General features: G+C 34.4%; 1 protein-coding gene and 1 long non-coding RNA gene across 5 annotated transcripts in view; one reads left to right on the top strand and one right to left on the bottom strand.

Annotated features, from left to right (window-relative positions):
- The window catches only part of LOC148645546 (ethanolamine kinase 1), a 64087-nt gene extending 55685 nt beyond the window's left edge, over positions 1–8402 (top strand). For 2 of the 3 annotated variants that reach the window (XM_088610917.1, XM_088610919.1), the window contains exons 7-9: positions 2217–2290; positions 2432–7687; positions 8201–8402. In XM_088610917.1, coding sequence (XP_088467043.1) covers positions 2217–2290; positions 2432–2510 — 153 coding nt within the window. In that variant the 3' untranslated portion in view covers positions 2511–7687; positions 8201–8402. The remainder of the gene's footprint in view (positions 1–2216; positions 2291–2431; positions 7688–8200) is intronic. The other variant, XM_088610918.1, reaches the window with a different exon arrangement.
- Positions 1–17249, bottom strand: part of LOC148645545 (uncharacterized) — a 245042-nt gene that overhangs the window by 212123 nt on the left and 15670 nt on the right. The window lies entirely within an intron of this gene.

Below are 17249 nucleotides of genomic sequence, written 5' to 3'. Positions count from 1 at the left end.
GTAAGTGAATGGCACCTAAAAATGCAGTGTGTTGCATATAGGATAGCTGAACTTAAAACAGTGTTGTTATAAAGAGAGAGCCATAAGATTCTGAGGAGGTCAACTTCATTATTGCTGTGCCCCTGAAAATACTGTACCATAAGACCTTACTGTGTATATGGTTAATAATTTAAATTAAAAATAAAATCACTATCAACATGCTTCATAAGTAAGAAAAATGTAGCTGTCATTGCTCAGATGTCATTTAATTGTTTAGAATTTTAAAATTTCAGGGGTTTTCCCCAAATACAGTTTGCTGTGTGTTGGCTCTCCTATACAGGGCTGCTGTACTGAAGGTCCAAGCAGGCAGCAGGAAGTAGGATAAAAAAAGAAGAGCTTTGAAAATCAGAGCGCATTAAAAACAAATCTACTGTGGCACCCTCCTGCTTAGGAGATGCAAGAAGCTTAAGAGGTCAGCTCTTAAAACAGGTGGCATATACCTGATGGCTATTTGAGTTTATCTTTTTAGAAGTTAAATCCACATAACAAAATACGTACACACTTCTTTAAATTTTGAAATTATGAAACATACATTTTTATACTGTTTTGAAGAAGGGGTAGCTTCACAAATTTAGATTTCAACTTTGCCCAAAAGGAAAAAAGGGCACTGTTTGGCTTAGAAGGAAACAAAAGGACAAATTTTGACTTGGAAACTTCATTTTTAAATGGTTACACTTCAGGTTTGGAATATACAGTCCATGTTTATCATCTGAGTTAACTTGGAGTCATAAATTATACTATTTTTTATCTTTTCTTTCTGTTAAAAAATAACAACCTGAAGTCCTTAATGAATGTGGTCATAATCAGATCACTGTAGGCTATAAAAAAGGCTTTACTGTTTCACTGTGAGATCCATTTCAGGTTTCATAAGATACCCTGCAGTCATGAAGCAAAAGATCAAACATAAAGTACACATACAGTATTCTGTATTTTCATATTATTCCAACTCCAGGTTTGCCTATAAAAACTTGCTATGAAGGCAAGGTAACAGCCACTACGTAGTGAGGGATAGGCTATGTCCAAGAATCTGTACTATATCCTTTCAAAGCTGAGATACAGTAGCTCAAACAGCTACAGTATCCAATGGAATTTCATAATGATCTCCGCAGTGTAAGCTGGCCTGTACATTCCTGTCTCATGTTCACATTCAGATGGCCTCATCCGTCTTCAAAGGTGCATTGTTTAAAAGTATAACAATGAACCTTATTCCAACATCCTGTTTAACAACGGGAGAACAACGATGTTTCATCAAGAGCAGCTCTGGTACACAGGTAGCATGTTATAACAACAGTGTCACACTGCAAGCGCACTTACTCTTTTTTCTTGTGCCATTGTCTTCTACCAGGGGGGATGATCCACTTCTTCCCTCCACACAGACATTACTTTGCTCACTGAGGCACGGCTTTATTTGCTTTCCAGGTTTTAAATGGCTTTTTTTTTACAAAAGCTGTGCTTAAAACAACAATAATGTACGAGCGTGTTTTTATCATTTAAAAGTAACTTCAACTTACTAAAAAAAAATCAAGGAAGGTTCTGCAATGTAATGGTATTACAGTGAACATAATGGACAAATACCTGTAAAGCAAAATTATTCCTGTACTTCAATGTGAATACTCTACTTGATCTTTAATGAAGTTTAACCATTATATTTTTTGTCTTCCCAAAAAATTCCTACAGTATATGCAGCTTTGACTTACACTCATTTGTTATATCTTTAATTATTAATTTTACTAGCTAAAATAATTAAACAAGTGTAAATGCAATATGAATCCAGAATTACACCAATATTACTTTCACTAGCAAGTTAGAAATACCCCCTCAGACCTCAGGATCAGGCAAATAAGACTTCACACAACATTTTATCCTACAAACTTAACACATCTCATTTTCTAGTTAAATTCTAGAATGCTGCAGGAATTTCTGAGAATTCCACTGGGTTTTGCATATCTCACATTTCACACATTAAAAATAATTCAACTATTTAAAAGTTCAGGGGGAGATGGGTACAGTTGAGTGCATCTCACAAACATGACAATACTGATAACTATATTTTCCAGAGTGGGTACACTTGCCTGGGTAACCCCCCCTGACAGCAGATTTTTTTCATCAGGAAGACAGCTCTTTTTCATGCTCATTGGCTTCCTGATTTTCTCAATGAATCCTCTTTCTTTACATAGGTTTCACACTTTTCATGGGGCCTCTGGGCTCTCCTCCAGGCCAGATATTCCGCGATTGACTTTGATTTCCTGAGGTAAGTGATCCGTTGCTCCAGGCCCAGTGAACAAGAACTGAAACCTGGCCTCACTTGGGCTCCTTGTTGCTGATATTGTACACTCTAATGCAAAGTGAAGTAGCACGTCTAAATACCCTGTCAACTTTTTTTCTCTTTAAGGTTCCAAAAAAGCCCAGATGGGATTCATTTCCATTCTACTCAAGAACGTAAACGATACAACGATATTAAGGGGCATTAAACTACTTGATGACATTCTGGTCACATTAATGAAGACTGGCATTTTAGTGAACGGAAAGGGGGAATCAATCTAAGATGAGCAGACATGTTAGTGCAGTGATTTTGTTATTTGATATAGGCAAAAAACACAAAAACAAAATGTTTTCTTTGCCACTTTTCACCAAAAACGTGTTTCCCCGAGGGCTTTTTCTAACAGATTTTGGATTTGATACTGTCCTCCAATCTGCCCCAGCCAAAACTCTTTGTTGTTTTTTTTAGTGTGTGTGTGTGCTAACATCCTATGAAAAAGCACTCCAAAAGAAGTACTTTCCAGCCATAGTGGTTACATTAATTGTTAATGACAAAGGCAACCTACACTCTGTGTGGTTTCCTGCCCTCATTTGGATCATTTTCAGAGCCCCTTTTCCTGATAGGAAATGCAATCTGAGATGTGCAAAAACAGTGTGTATATTGTAGTTTAATTGGCCCTCACTGTCGCTCATCCCCAGCTCGGCGCGTGTGCTCTAGGGTCTCTGTTCCACAACAGGAAAGAATAAACCCAGGCTCAAATCATAGGAAATTCATCAAATATGGTTCTTGGAGTTCTGTCTTTCAAGCGCTGTTTCCCTGCCATATGATCTCTATAAACCAAATTACTCCTGGCTCCCTTACAGGACTGCAGGCGCCTGGGGCTAGTACATAATGAAAGCCAAATGCAAGTGACAATAGAGGGATCGCAGAGAAGAATGGAAAACTTTCCTTTTTCTTTCCCCTGAAGTAGATATTTCATTTTGTTTATACATATACTTAAAATTGTATAATGTATTTGGCAAAGCAGCGATTCTTTTACAGTTCCAGACTTGTGTGACAAACCCATTATTTTAACAGAATTATATGTAAGGGCTATCATATGTCTAGTGCCAATTTTAAATATTTAAAATTAAAATGTGGGGAATATGCATGTCAGCTCTTTCAGTGCTAAATGCTCTAACTGCTTCACCAAAGGTTCAAAGCTAAAAAAAGAAAAGCTATCCCAAGTTCAGGAATTCACGATATTATTTCTATCTCATGTGCTTGTATGCAAGCCTTAATCACAATAACCGTAGTGCAGGTAACCTGTTTAGTTCCAGAAACTCTACCAGTAAAAAGTTTGGGCAGGTTGAGTCCAGCACTATCTGTATCCACACTGTCACTGACTGCAAGTTCCCGATCAGCAGTCTACTGTACATCTGGCAAAATGCCGGAGTAGTTCAGTGGACTTGAGGTGGTCAGAGTAAGCTCAGATCATCTCACATCAGGAATCTCTGAAACCTGCCAGTTGCCCATGAGTTGGTAAAAGTGTTTATTTTAAAAAGAAGCCATTCATCAACAATAATCAGAATAAAAATAATACTTAAACAGTCTTTAAATCTACATGTTTTCAAGTGCAGGAACATGTTTGCTATTTGATCTGTAGCACACAAGGTGCTTTTAGGTCTTTAAATCCACTTAAGGGTAATAATCCTAAAACTTTAGTCTAAGGCACTGGAATGTACTGTGCTCTACTACAAGATAAAAAAGTTTATGAAAGTTTTTTAAAAAGCTTATGCTTTTTAATCTGTAAACAAAACTGCATTATCTCAAACAATAAATAACCTTTAAGGCAAAAAATTAATTTGAGTATCTAGAAATGTGATGCAGTTATACAGGTAATTGAATGCATTTGCATATTCAGTAAAAGTAAAAACAGTTTTAGAGTTATACAGTACATCCTTTGTTCTTTTACAAATTATCTAGCAGTGCTTCAGTTCTCTTCCTATGTAATTTTGAATTGTTACATACAGAGATGTATAACTAAACCATACATGAACATGAATATTTAGAAAACATATTGTTTGTGATAGAGAAGCTGGTAAAACACATTGAGCTACATTTATTAAAAAAATATTTTGTTTGTAGATTTGCTGTCTAAACTGGTTCTCTTACCATACATTATAGATTACATTTTAAGATCCTTTCTAGAGTTTTAATTTATAGGTAAGCTGCAAAGCTGATATAAAGTGTTACTGGTTCTTTAACTTTACATTTTTATTGTTCCTGCTTGAAAGTTTGGAATTGTTTAAGATGACAAAATCTGCAGTTCAATTAAGAACATGAAATATGGTCAGTGAGGTCATATACTGTACTGTAATTCAGCCTAAGAGTTTTTTTAAATTTTTTTTCAAACATAAGAAAAGCTGCACAGACTCATTTTGAATCCTTTTTGCTTTAAATTTTTAACTAAATTTAATCTTTCTTGAAATGACACAGCCTTTTTGTCATAAAACTGCAATTTGTTAACCAAGTTTTCTCATCAGATATCTGATGAGACATTTGTTTCTAATGTAGCAAAATTAAACTTTAGACAGATATGCATCTGCAACAAATATAATCGCTCAAAAATGATGATCGTTGAGAATTAAAATAATTTTCTGAAGCTGGCAGTCAAATATTATACAACAAAGGGCAGTGATAAAGAACCTTTTTGATCTTGATCTTTGATCTCTGACCTTTTATGTCAATTTTTAAATGCTAATAGACTTTAGTTAGAGATTATAGCACTAAATCTAAAAAGCTGTCCTGGTGGTGAGCTGGAGTCTAACATCAGCATCTCAACTCCAGTGCACCGCTGAGACCGAGAGTAACACACAGGCTGTTCTATATTGCACAACTGCTACAAAGACAAATCCTCAGACAAATTAATCAGCATTCCTTGTCCAGAATTCTGAGACAATGAGTCTGGATACAGCAGAATGGCTCTCAATGTGAACACATTAATGCATTTGCATTCTGTATTTGACATACAGTGTCTATCTTTATGAAAAGCTTCTCAAGACACAGGTTTACTGAATACCAAACCTGAACAGTATAACTGAAGAAGTGAAATTAGGGAGAGGAAACATGTTCAGATAGTCTGTAGAGTCTCTGATGATGGGAGGAATCAAATTTTAATTTGGAAGTTAAAATAGCAACTTAGATACACCATAATAGCATATCAGCAACGTGAACAGTATGGAGATAGATGGTGCTTTGCCAAACATGGGAGACCCTTAAGCTTTAAGTGTAAAAAAAATACATCTTGCTTCTCTTGGCATACACTACTCCCTCCTGGTCTGTCCTGGTTTGCCGAGATAAAAGTAACAAGACAAGATCCTCAACTCAGCAAAGCTTGTTACAAGATTGAATTATTCTGAATCGCCTCCCTATCCCAGCTAAGACGTATTCAGACAGGACTATTTTTGTATTGATTTTGTATCTTGCAGTCGATATAAAAAATGACACAAACTGTCATCAAAAGCAGAGAGAAATAATCCAGGAGAATTCCCAAAATTGCCAAAGTTAATGCAAAGACATTCGACCTTCGGTCTGACAGTTAAGCATACATGCAGTAGAAGCACCTAGGGAAATCCCAAAAAGAAATCTTAATTTCAAAAGTAAAAATAGAATGGTGATATGCTATTCCAGGACCAATTCACTTAGATACACACAGGCAGATGGATTTTATTGATAATCAGTTCCACTGTACATCATTTTTGTATCTTTAAAAATTAATTAAACAAAACAAGGTGTCTCTTTTAAAATCGACCAGTTGTTTCTTATTAACCTACATCTTAAATAGCAACCATGTTTGATACCATATTATGCTGATAGGTTCCCGCCTTTCAAAATCCCTCCAGAAAGTCAAATCAAAGCCCATATCATTTATGTAATATCAATTATCTCCCACAGTCTCTTATGCACTCACATTTGCTCAGTTATTTGAATCAATTAACCTAAATAAACATATTTGAAGCCCTTCCAAATTTTACTATGTATTTTTCCAATCTGCTTTATTATCCTTGTCTGTGTGAACATGCTTTTTCTGGAAATTTCTAATTGTATTTTTATATCTAAATTAAAACAAAATACAGTTAAAACGGGTGGAAATTGTTTAAATTCTCAATAACTTCCAATTGTTACTGTAAATTGTCTAAGCCATGCATTCACATTCTTAATGAAAAAGTAAGTTTCTAACTTTGCTTGGTTTGATAAAAACATGCATTACTTGATAAATTAGTTACTGCCTCTAATATAATCTTCAAAACAGTACAGTATACAGGCAGACAGGTACTGAAGATGTCAGACATCAAGTCAGAGGACAGGAAAGAGGAAAAAAATCACTGAAGGACACAGAAAAACTCAAAACCTTTTAACAAGAAAATATTCATAATTTCTTTTAAAAATCAAAGTAAAAAAAAACCCACCCATCTCAGCATTAGCAGCAATACTTACAGAAGACACACGAGAAGCATTTGCAAGAACAAGAGCAAATTTTACTGTTTTCCAAAAAGCTGTCCTACCAGACCCAATATCAAAAGACTTTTGATATTTTGATGACATTTATAGATACAATTAATATACATTTTAATCACATGATCTCCACTATCTTTATTTGTACATCATACTCCCAGTTTTTGATGATCGCATTTTTAAAATTGAACTTCAAGGTAAAATTTGTTGCCCTTTTTTCTACCTACCTTTTTATTAACAGTTTTAATGTGGTTTTCTCATTTCTTTAAAAGAAAATTCCACAATCTGCTGTATTTAAATGTTTGTTGTACAACCATCTGTTTCCTCCAGGCTGTTCTCATCTCTTGTTTAATCACTTCGCTCTTGCTAAATCTCATCTTCCCTTTCATTACTGACATTTAACCTAATCCTACCTTAATCTTTCACTTCATTTTCTTTTCTCGCAGTTAAAGTGATGAAGTGGTGTTTTTTTTCCTTAAATAAAAGCTGGATGGGAACGGTGTGAATTAGTAGTGTTTTAATGTAATCACTTCCTTTTTTGTATCTGAAAGCAGTTGCTTTCATGTGGTATTATTTAAAAGACTTCTTAATAATGGTGATTAAATGAATAATGTTTTTGTCTGAAAGGAAGTGTTAGCATAACGTGCCACATCTATGTTAATGAATAACTTTTAAAATCAAAGTCAAACTCACAGTTCATAGGCTTAGAAAATATTTAAAGACATTGCCGGTTGATCTTAAAAGACTCGTCTAAGCCATTTGATTCTAATAGTTTTTTCTCTCTCTTGACACAAGATGACATTTAGGTGATAGTACAGTGATCAATGGCAGCAATGATGAATTTCAAATAACTCAGATACTGTGTGTTATTCCTCTTTATGCAAAAACAAGGTAAAGAAATGCATTTGAAGCATATTAGGTGAATATATTTGACAATGAATTTGGAATGAATATTTTCCATTTGCATTGATTGCCTTTTGATAATCCTTCAACAGGATAAGGAGTCTCTTTTATGTTTTATCATTACTAGATTCACTCATGCCTCGCATGGTTATTTTACATGTACTGTATGTAGGTCAAAACAAAAGACCTTACATGACAAAAGGCCTAAACAGGTGTGCTATTCTCAGGAATTATGTCTTTTCCAGTATTGTGCTTTCTGGCAGATGCCACTTACTGTAAATAACAATGTGCACACTGGAGCAAAAAAATCCCACAAAGTACAGCATACAGCACAGTATGGTAAAATTACCCCAAAACCTTACTAGTGCTAAATAGTTTAACTGGCATGTTAGCAAAGCTAATGAATGCTTTTTAACTTACTGTCATTATTGAATGCATGAACAACCTGCGAGTTTAATGTCATGTTCCGTGTAATTTAAGTCTTATGTTCTTTCTTTGTAGGTATGCAATGGCTCGATTCAACTACTACTTCAAGAAGAAGAGTGAAATCTTGGCTATGCAACTCCTTTGAAGACCTGTACTGTTAATAATCAAAAAGATAAAAAAAAACAATATTGCTGCCTGACTTGAACATAACATTTCACACATTATATCACACTGTATTGTGTTCAGAAAGTAAACAATTGTATCAAATCTAATATTTTCATCAATTCTAATAACATTACATCCATAATATATTAATGACAATAAAATTAATGTATAGCTATTTAGGAGAGTGAAAGGTTAGATATATGTTACATACGTCCTTTGAAAAGTTTGAAAAAACTATATATTTTACTTAATAAAGGGAATAACAAGGGCGCTGGAGTCTTTACTCTAAAAACTAGTTTGACTATTTCTGACAAATAGATCAACAGCATAATGACCTGAATGATTTTGAAGCTACCATACGTTTTTGTTTAATAACTCGGCTAACCTTCCAGAATGTGTTCAGCCACAACGAAAATCAAGATAAACTTATTTGGCAAATTGACACACTTTTTGAGCCAACATCCTGTAATTGTTTCCTTATTTGGCCTCGCAGTTCAAACCCGCAATAATAAAGAACTATCATAAAACCTTAAGAGGGTTATTTTCAGGCGAATAAAATATTAAAGTCAGTGGAAAGAAAACGGAACGGTTTTGAAATGGATTGATTTGAAAGCCCACAGTTAAGGTTTTTAATGAACAGAAGGTATATCAATTATTATTATCTTCCTAAGAGAGATGGACTTTTTTATATTTCTAAGTGTCTTGCCTTTCAAATGTCATAATTATTATCTGTTATAATGCAAAATATTATAATTGATAACATCATTAATAGATTTTACAATGTAGGATGGCTCTCTGATTGAAGAAGGTGGTTCATTATTAACTGAGTATTTAACATTACAATATAAATAGTACCACTCAAACTACAGCTTGTATCATATCAGTACCCACTGTTTGGATATGTTTAGGAATGCAATAAATTATTCTGTACTACCAGCTTACAATGCCTATTTTAAATTGTGCTTGACGAAATTAAATCCTTTAGGAAATCAAGTCTAAATCACAAAGGTGTCTTTACAAGACTAATAAATCACATCTCAATGTTTTTTTTCAGTTTTAATTCTAATACTGTAATGACATCAAATCTCAAATAATATTACCCAGCTGTATATTTACTACCAAGGTTTTCAGTTAATCTAAATCCAGGTGCTTGGGAAGCATGTACAGAACAAAACACCTGTTGGAAAACTTTCAACAGTAGATGCAAGACAGCAGTTTCGATTTCAATGTTTGTACAGCAACATCTGTAGTATTTTGGCTGGAAAATACACAGCTTATATAAAAAATTAATTTTGGTCAGTGTGCTGAAGGTTAAACAGTACCTCCAGTAACAAATCACAATCAAGATGTGACTTGATTAACATAAAATGTTTGGCTATGCATTCATTTTTGTACTTAACAAGCATCAGCAGTTTACACTTTTCTAATAGAAAATTAGAAGAAAGCTTAAGATATATTAAAATATTTAGGACTTCAACAACTCAGTGAGCCGTTAAAAAACCTGACTTAACCATGGCTGACTTAAGATTTCCCTGTGTGACACACAGGTGCCAAGAACAAAGAGATGTGCAAAAAAAACAACAGTATGATGTTAGGAATTTTATACCTCAAAAAGGCTTTTTCAATTTTTTTCTAGGAATTTTATATCCCAAAGGGCTTTTTTCAGTTAATGTTTCCAGTTTGAAAATAGGTTGCCAGCAACTGTTTGCAAAATCCAAGAGTTTCATTTGTGTTGGTTTCACCTGTTCTTAAGAGAATTTGAAGGAAGTCTCAAAACAGGTGCAGAAGAACAGCTCACTCTAACCAAAGCTGGCAAGACGGAGTATACAGCACCAATGCTTTATTTGAAATAATCATCAGCATTACAGAATGAGGATGGGCAGGCATTTTTCTGAAGTTCAATTAGAAATTCTTTCTGTCTTCTACATTGTAATTGGTTGTAAGCTATAGAATTCTAGCATCTCAGCAGTGTTTTTACAAAATGGTGCATTGTGCTTCTTGGGTGGCACAATTAAATCCACAGCTACTCATTAGTATCTCACAAAGAGGCTGGACTTGAACACTGAAAGACTCTCAAGTTTTCTTCAAGCAGAGCCTCACCGATTTTCATCCCTGCTATCTGTAGGGGAAGCAGCCATCACACATATCAACATTTGGGAACATCAATGTTTTGGGGATACAGGGAAGTTCTGTTTTAGCTTAAAATGTAGACAAAACCATAAGATTTAGAGACTTTAGGAGACATTTACTCCCTGCAAACCACACATTTTGTTTCAATGTCTTATAAACTCTGAAAGGTTGGTACCTTGTATTGTACACTTTAATTAAAAATGCAAAACACAAGATCTAGGGCTTAACAAGGCACGACAATTTTAGGGAAAAAGTAATATCAAGGTTTAATGTGTTTTTATGTCATGCAGAGATAGAAAGAAAGTTCAAGAATCAAAGAAGTCTGAAAAAAAAGATGACAAGCACCAGCACCTGAATACCCAAAACCACTTTTTTCACGTTCCATAATAGCAACTTTAAAAGTAAGCAAAAGCATCCGTTGAGGATATGAAATGCGTTCCCCTAAAAGTCAAAAAGCCATATATACCACAAAAAATGAAAATAAAAAAAATGCACAATAACCTCAACAAGATTCAAACCAAATGGTTGTTTCAAAAAAGTCTCACTATCTTTTTTCTACACTAGGAATAGGGGCAAACAAATGCTGTTTAAATTTATTTCATCTCTTCATTCATTCATTTACTAGTTCAGAATAATAGACTACAGATCTCTAGAAAAATGATATTATGGTGTATTAAATTAATTTGACTTTTCCACCAATATTAATCTTGTGAAGTCACTGGACATTTTTTTCCAAAAATGACTACCTTGACATCTAAAATTGGAAGCTACAGGTTAAATAAAACAGGCTAGTCTGTGAGCTGGGTAACCGAAGCACTAGGAACCACTGTACTGACAGCTCATCCAATAGTGGACTACTATAACTCAAACCATACCAATACACCCTCCAAAAAGTGGGTCTGAGTACATATAAAAAGAAAAGGCTTCGGAAAAATTACATTACTATTTAGTAGACTATTTGAAACGTTTTTTAAATCAACGCTTAATATAAAACAGATTTCACTGTTTGCTTTACAATTGCAACATCCAGAAGTGAAAATTAGTTTGAGAACATAAAATAAGGCCAAATTTCTGACACATCAGTTTAGAATACTGCATATTATTCTTGGTCTTTTTAAAATGTATTAATGCATCGATTTTAATTATTTTAATACCTCACACTTTTTCCAATATATAATATTTTTACATCTGCAAACAGATGATTGTTTTTGATTTACAGAAGCCCTTGTGTCTAATCTACAAAAACCCACAATCTCTATAGCTGCCAATTTTTAAAACGAAAAGTACACTTAACTACGAAGCCAACAAACTGGCAAATGCTTCTTCTCATTATAATCTGATTTTTTAAGAACAGATTTTAACTGTTTAGCCATCTTTTAAAACTCCGCTTATCTGTATAGTGCAGACTGCACATTTTCGATATTCTATGAATGACTATTGCTGAAAACTCAGTTCTACTTTTATTCTACCAGGTCAGTTTCTCAGGACTACATTTGCTGACATCTACATTCTTTTTACTATTACTTTTCTTAGTTTCAGGGTTAAATAATGCATTAATTCCTCTGAGGCTAAAGTGAAGTTTCCAGGACCTCTTATGACTGATTAAACTGATTTAAAATAACATTTCACTATAAACCACTTGCTTTTACAAAACTGATGATAAAATTAATACAGTTATTTATTAATTCTAACAAAACTGTCAAAAGCTCAATTATTTTTTGTATATGGATTATGACAAAAAAAATCAAAACATCCATACTCTTCAGCTGTTTCTACTGGCGAGTAGGAGAATTGGTCAAAACATTAAACAAGATACAGTAAATGCCTGCACACTCACTTTTGAAAGGCTCACATTTATGGGGCCATCCTGAGTGGCTTACTGCCCAACTGCAGGCTGTACAGGTTGCGTCGGGGTCAGGTCACAAGCTGACTGACTGGGAAGTCCCCAGGTCCTTGAGCGCTGCCAGTGGTTGAACAGAATCAGTCGGCTAAAGGTCTCTTGGTTCTAGGTGTCACACTGACCCCTGTGGCTTCCCAGCTGCTAATAGGCAAATGGGTGCTGCTGCTAGCTAGGGGCAAAACTGTCCTCCAATCAGCGCTGCACCTCCGCTATGGAGTTTTGCTGTCTGTGCCATGTTAAATGATTAATAGGTCGGAGCCAGGTAGGTTGCAGGGGTCTGCCTAGAATTCCTCTTTCTCCAACTTGCGAGGTTTGCAGGGTTTTGTGGATGCAAACCAAGACTTGAAAGACCTGGATAGTAAAATATAACCTCATAGTTATTGTAGACAGATCTAAAACTGACATTTTGGCCAGAGGCCTTCATTGAGGTACTGAATTCACAAACTGGTTTCTTTTTCTTCCCATGTAAACCAAGTGATATAACTCCAAGTAGGCTTTGTGCAATAGTTCAAATACAACACACCTCCCCCCCACCTTAAAAGGTAAACTACTTTATATGCAACTTCTTATAAATCAGGAATTATATATTCAATATTTTTATTTTGTTTGATATAATACTTTAGCATGGTCTGCTCACTAAACCGACAGTGTTGTTAATTAGTTGTGAATCGATACTCTCAAAATGTGTGGATTAACAACAATAACTTTAATCAGTCAATTAGCAATATAGGGATTAATCTCCGAGAAATGTAATTACAATTGCATAGTACTGTACTATACATACACATGCAAATTCACAAGCACCTGCTGTCACACTTCTCGGGATTTTATACTCAGGGGTGAAAAGGAGGGGGCAAGGGCGCTAATCTACGGGCAGAAAACAGTCTACTATAATACCTTAGTCAAACAGGTTAATTTGCGAGCGCTGCACAACAATTAGGGGGGAAAACATGTGATACGTACTTACATGTGTATAGCACTTATCATCCCAAAGGACTCTATATACAGAGGGGATCCACTTCATCAACCAGTGGAGTGCAGGAACCACCTGAATGCAGAAGCCACTGTGCGTCAGAAGCCTCATGACACAACAAATCAGGTAAAGAAGTTCACAAAAGCCTCATCTCTTGAATTAAGAGGGATGTTTTGGGAAGACCAGACTAAATGAGAGTAGAATTTAACAAGGACATCAGGGTTAATACACCTACTTTTTCAAACAGTGCCAAAGGATCTTCAACGACCAAGTACAGTAGTAAGAATCTCAGTTGGACAGCAATTCTGGTGCTCGGTCCTAAGAAAAGAGTGCCAAGTGATCCACCAACACCTCTTGTTATTTAAACAAATAGTTAGCTTTGTGTAATTGTATATATTGTAGGTGCAAAACTACTTGCTGTACATGTGAAATTATTAGTAAAAACAAGAGCTCAATTCCTAGAAATGATAGAGGTTACCGATTTGTTGTACGTTAAAAAGATCAGCATCATGACATTACCAATTACTGGTTTTGCCAAGAGATTGAAGAAGTGACCATTCTATCTTGAGGATGCAATGTTCAAAGATTTCTAACCTCGATTTCTATCCTTCAAATTTGAATGAGAAATTGAATTTCTCAGGCATGCTAAATTAGATATATATTATACCCAAGTTTAAACTGTTTGCTATGTTTTTATGCATAGCATATTTCTGGTTTACTGCAGCTGTTTTTTTAAATTTAGTTTTTTCTGCTAATTTTAAAATACAGTACAATGTTATTATAATATTTATCTATCTAATATTGATACTGTATATTTAAAAAACTTGCTTTCAAGTTGTCTGTATTTGTTATAAAAGTCTTATTAATCTTTGTATTACTAACTGATAATGAAGAAAAGAAACTAAGTTGATATTCTGAGAATATCAACTTGCAGTTAATTAGTATCATGGTTAGTTCATCTTATATAAATAAGTAGTTAATTTGTGAATTCAATGTGCTGAAGATGGTCTCTAGCCAAAACATCAGCTGTATTATTTCTACAAGAAATGTGAGTTTTGACTTTTTTCTACACAGGAAATGAAAAGCAGTGATTATCTTCATATTAAGCATGAGCTACTCAAACATTCTGCAAAACATACAGAAAATCACAAAAGGGATGCGTGGCATTAATGGAATTTCTATCTGAAATGCTATTGCTTTGTTCACAGTGGCTTAAAAAAGTCATATCACAAAAGCCTTCCAAGTATCTCCTACAGAAATACTGTATTGTTTTGATGCAAAATAGTTTGATCTTTTTTCATCGTGCCAATTGATTTGAAGCAAACATCACATTTGTAACACTTGTTTAAGTAGAAAGGGCACCAAGCTATGAACCAGATGCTAAAGAAGGAATCATTTTAATACCTCCCCTTTTACGTCTTTCAGCTGAGAAAGCAATATTGAGAGAAATCTGACAAGAGAAAATAAATAAAAATACTTTGGGTATTTCTGGAAACAAGATTGCAAGATTTCAACAATAAGGCTTCTAGCAAATACTAAGCCATTTTACAGACACCATAAAAATTAAATTAAACATACTGTATTAAACAAGTCTTCTGCTGTGCTTTCCTTATAGACATTCTTAACATTCCTCAACAATACCTCATTAGTTGAACACATTCCAATTTTAAATAAGAAAACAGAAAATTAAAAACAAATTAAAGCCTTTAAAATATAGTATAAAGTTTGTATGTTCATCTCTATCTTCTTACTTCAGGCTTTTAAAATTATTTTAATTTTAAAAACTGATGTACTGTAAATGCACATCTACAGATTAGCTTCACGGTTTGAATGGATGAATAAAAAGATAAACTTCTCTCAGTTACACTCTTGCTCAAACGAAAATCCTGTATCATGCCACTCTTTATGCACGTAAGTGTAATTTAGATCTTTCATTTCGCGGATCACAGTCTTTTCATCTCATGGCTTTTTCGAAGAATTATTAGTTACTGTATATTTTAAATGCCAATGGGATGTTTAAGCCTTTGTTTAAATGAGAACAATACACAAGCCAGTGTTTTCATATACATTAAGTACACTAGCAAAGTTTTACCATTGAACCGCCCTAATATTTTATTAGTTGGAAACTACAGTACCTTTACAATTACCTTTATGAAGTTCACATACGATAAAGAAATTCCCTTTTGATCTTGAGCATCATAGCCGTAATTCTATTCACAAAAAGCCTTTGGTGTTTCCTGTGATATGATACTGATAGTGTACCTCCTTTTGGTTGTAACAAAGGCTTTTAATAAAACAGAAATCTCTTGTAGTTTAAGGGGTATGTTAATATTATTACCATCCCTAACTTTAATGTATTAATGAATGGATGTATGCCAGTGTTACAATCATCAAGCTGAGCATTTCCTTTGATGCTTCATCGAGCAGAAAGCTTTTTACAAAATGTTTGAAGTGTCTGCCTGTGTAATAATGATTTATAATTCTCTTGAACTAAAGCAAAATTTGCTGGTAAAAATCATTTTTGAAATAAAAATAAATTGTGCCCGGAGGGTCAGATTCGGTTTCAAAAGAAGATCACCCAAGAGCAGCAAATGATTTAATAAGCCACTAGTTCCAGGATGCTGAGATAGAGAGAACAGAATGAAGAATTTCAAAGTATGGCTAATTAACATCAGTTTATTAGTGTGTCAATCTTTTTAACTGGAATTTGAAGCAGAAAAAAAGTGAAATACTTGCATTTAATCCCTTGGTACGAAACAACTCCTGGTGATAGAGTGATGAACATCACCAGTGGCATCTTTTTCTAACTAATTTTGATGAACACAGGATGTCTTTTCTGCCCCTTATACACATTTTAAGATAACTGCTTGCAAACACAAAGCAAAATAGTTAATTTTCAGCCTTGTTTATTGGTTTTGTGAAATGGTGCTTCAAGATTTTATGTATTTTATGGGGGTCAAAGAATATTTAACAATACTGAGTCTACATCATTGCGTTACCAGATTATCAAATTGCATCTGCTTAAAAGTTAGTTTACAGTATCAATTGAAATATTTTCTGAATTACATTTTAAATACAGGCTATGCATGGCGTTAGGGACAGTTAATACAGAGAGTGCAGTTTCTTTTTCAGTGGTTAACAGGATTTTACTGCTCAGGCTAATAAGCAAATGATTTTTAAAATATTAAAATGAAAATCATATGTTGAATATTTTCACAACTGGTAATGTCATAGGTTTTGTACAGGTTTAGGAAATGAAGCTAAGACTGCAGCCTTGAACTTAACTAGCATTTAAAACAGAGGCCATGTTACAATGAGTAAAATATCCTGTTACAAGGATCTATACCTTCATCACAGGAGAAGAGAGCAACTTAATTTCAGCACCACCCAGTGTAATTATCATGGTAATGCCTTGGTTTTTATGCAACTTTAATGCTAGATAGTTTTATTTTCTCACTTCTAATATAAAAAACAATCCTGTTACAATTAGCAGTCTTCAGCTTGCTGCTACAGGGCAAGCTTAGGAGCATACACATTGTGCTTAAACACTACAGTCAAGTCAGGTAGGCTAACTTACCACAGGAAAGGCTACCTTTAAATTAGACAACTTCAGAAAAAAAGACCTCTTGAGATTCTACAGGCTTCAACATCCTTCCTAAGTGGTCATAAAATATTGCAGGATAAAGATTAAAATGTTGGAGCAATATTGGAAAAAAAAGTAAAATTAATATACACACATATTTCACTTTTAAGAGGAACAGCTGCTGGGAGCAGGTACTGCATAGTATAGCACATCTTTCTCTACCCTCCCAGTCAAACTGTAGAGGGACACCAAAAGATTGTTAGTCACCAGTGACAAAGGTTTGGACACCCTCCGTACACATCATCCAACATAGCATCAAAAATCTATCTGCAATCTGTATTCTTTAAAATTAGTAGCTAGAGGAAACCAGTGC

Source organism: Lepisosteus platostomus, chromosome 18 (assembly GCF_059453375.1).
Source record: "Lepisosteus platostomus isolate fLepPlt1 chromosome 18, fLepPlt1.hap1, whole genome shotgun sequence".
Classification (NCBI taxonomy): Eukaryota; Metazoa; Chordata; class Actinopteri; order Semionotiformes; family Lepisosteidae; genus Lepisosteus; species Lepisosteus platostomus.
The sequence above is the reverse complement of the archived record's forward strand: the minus strand, read 5'-3'. Positions and strand labels throughout refer to the sequence as shown.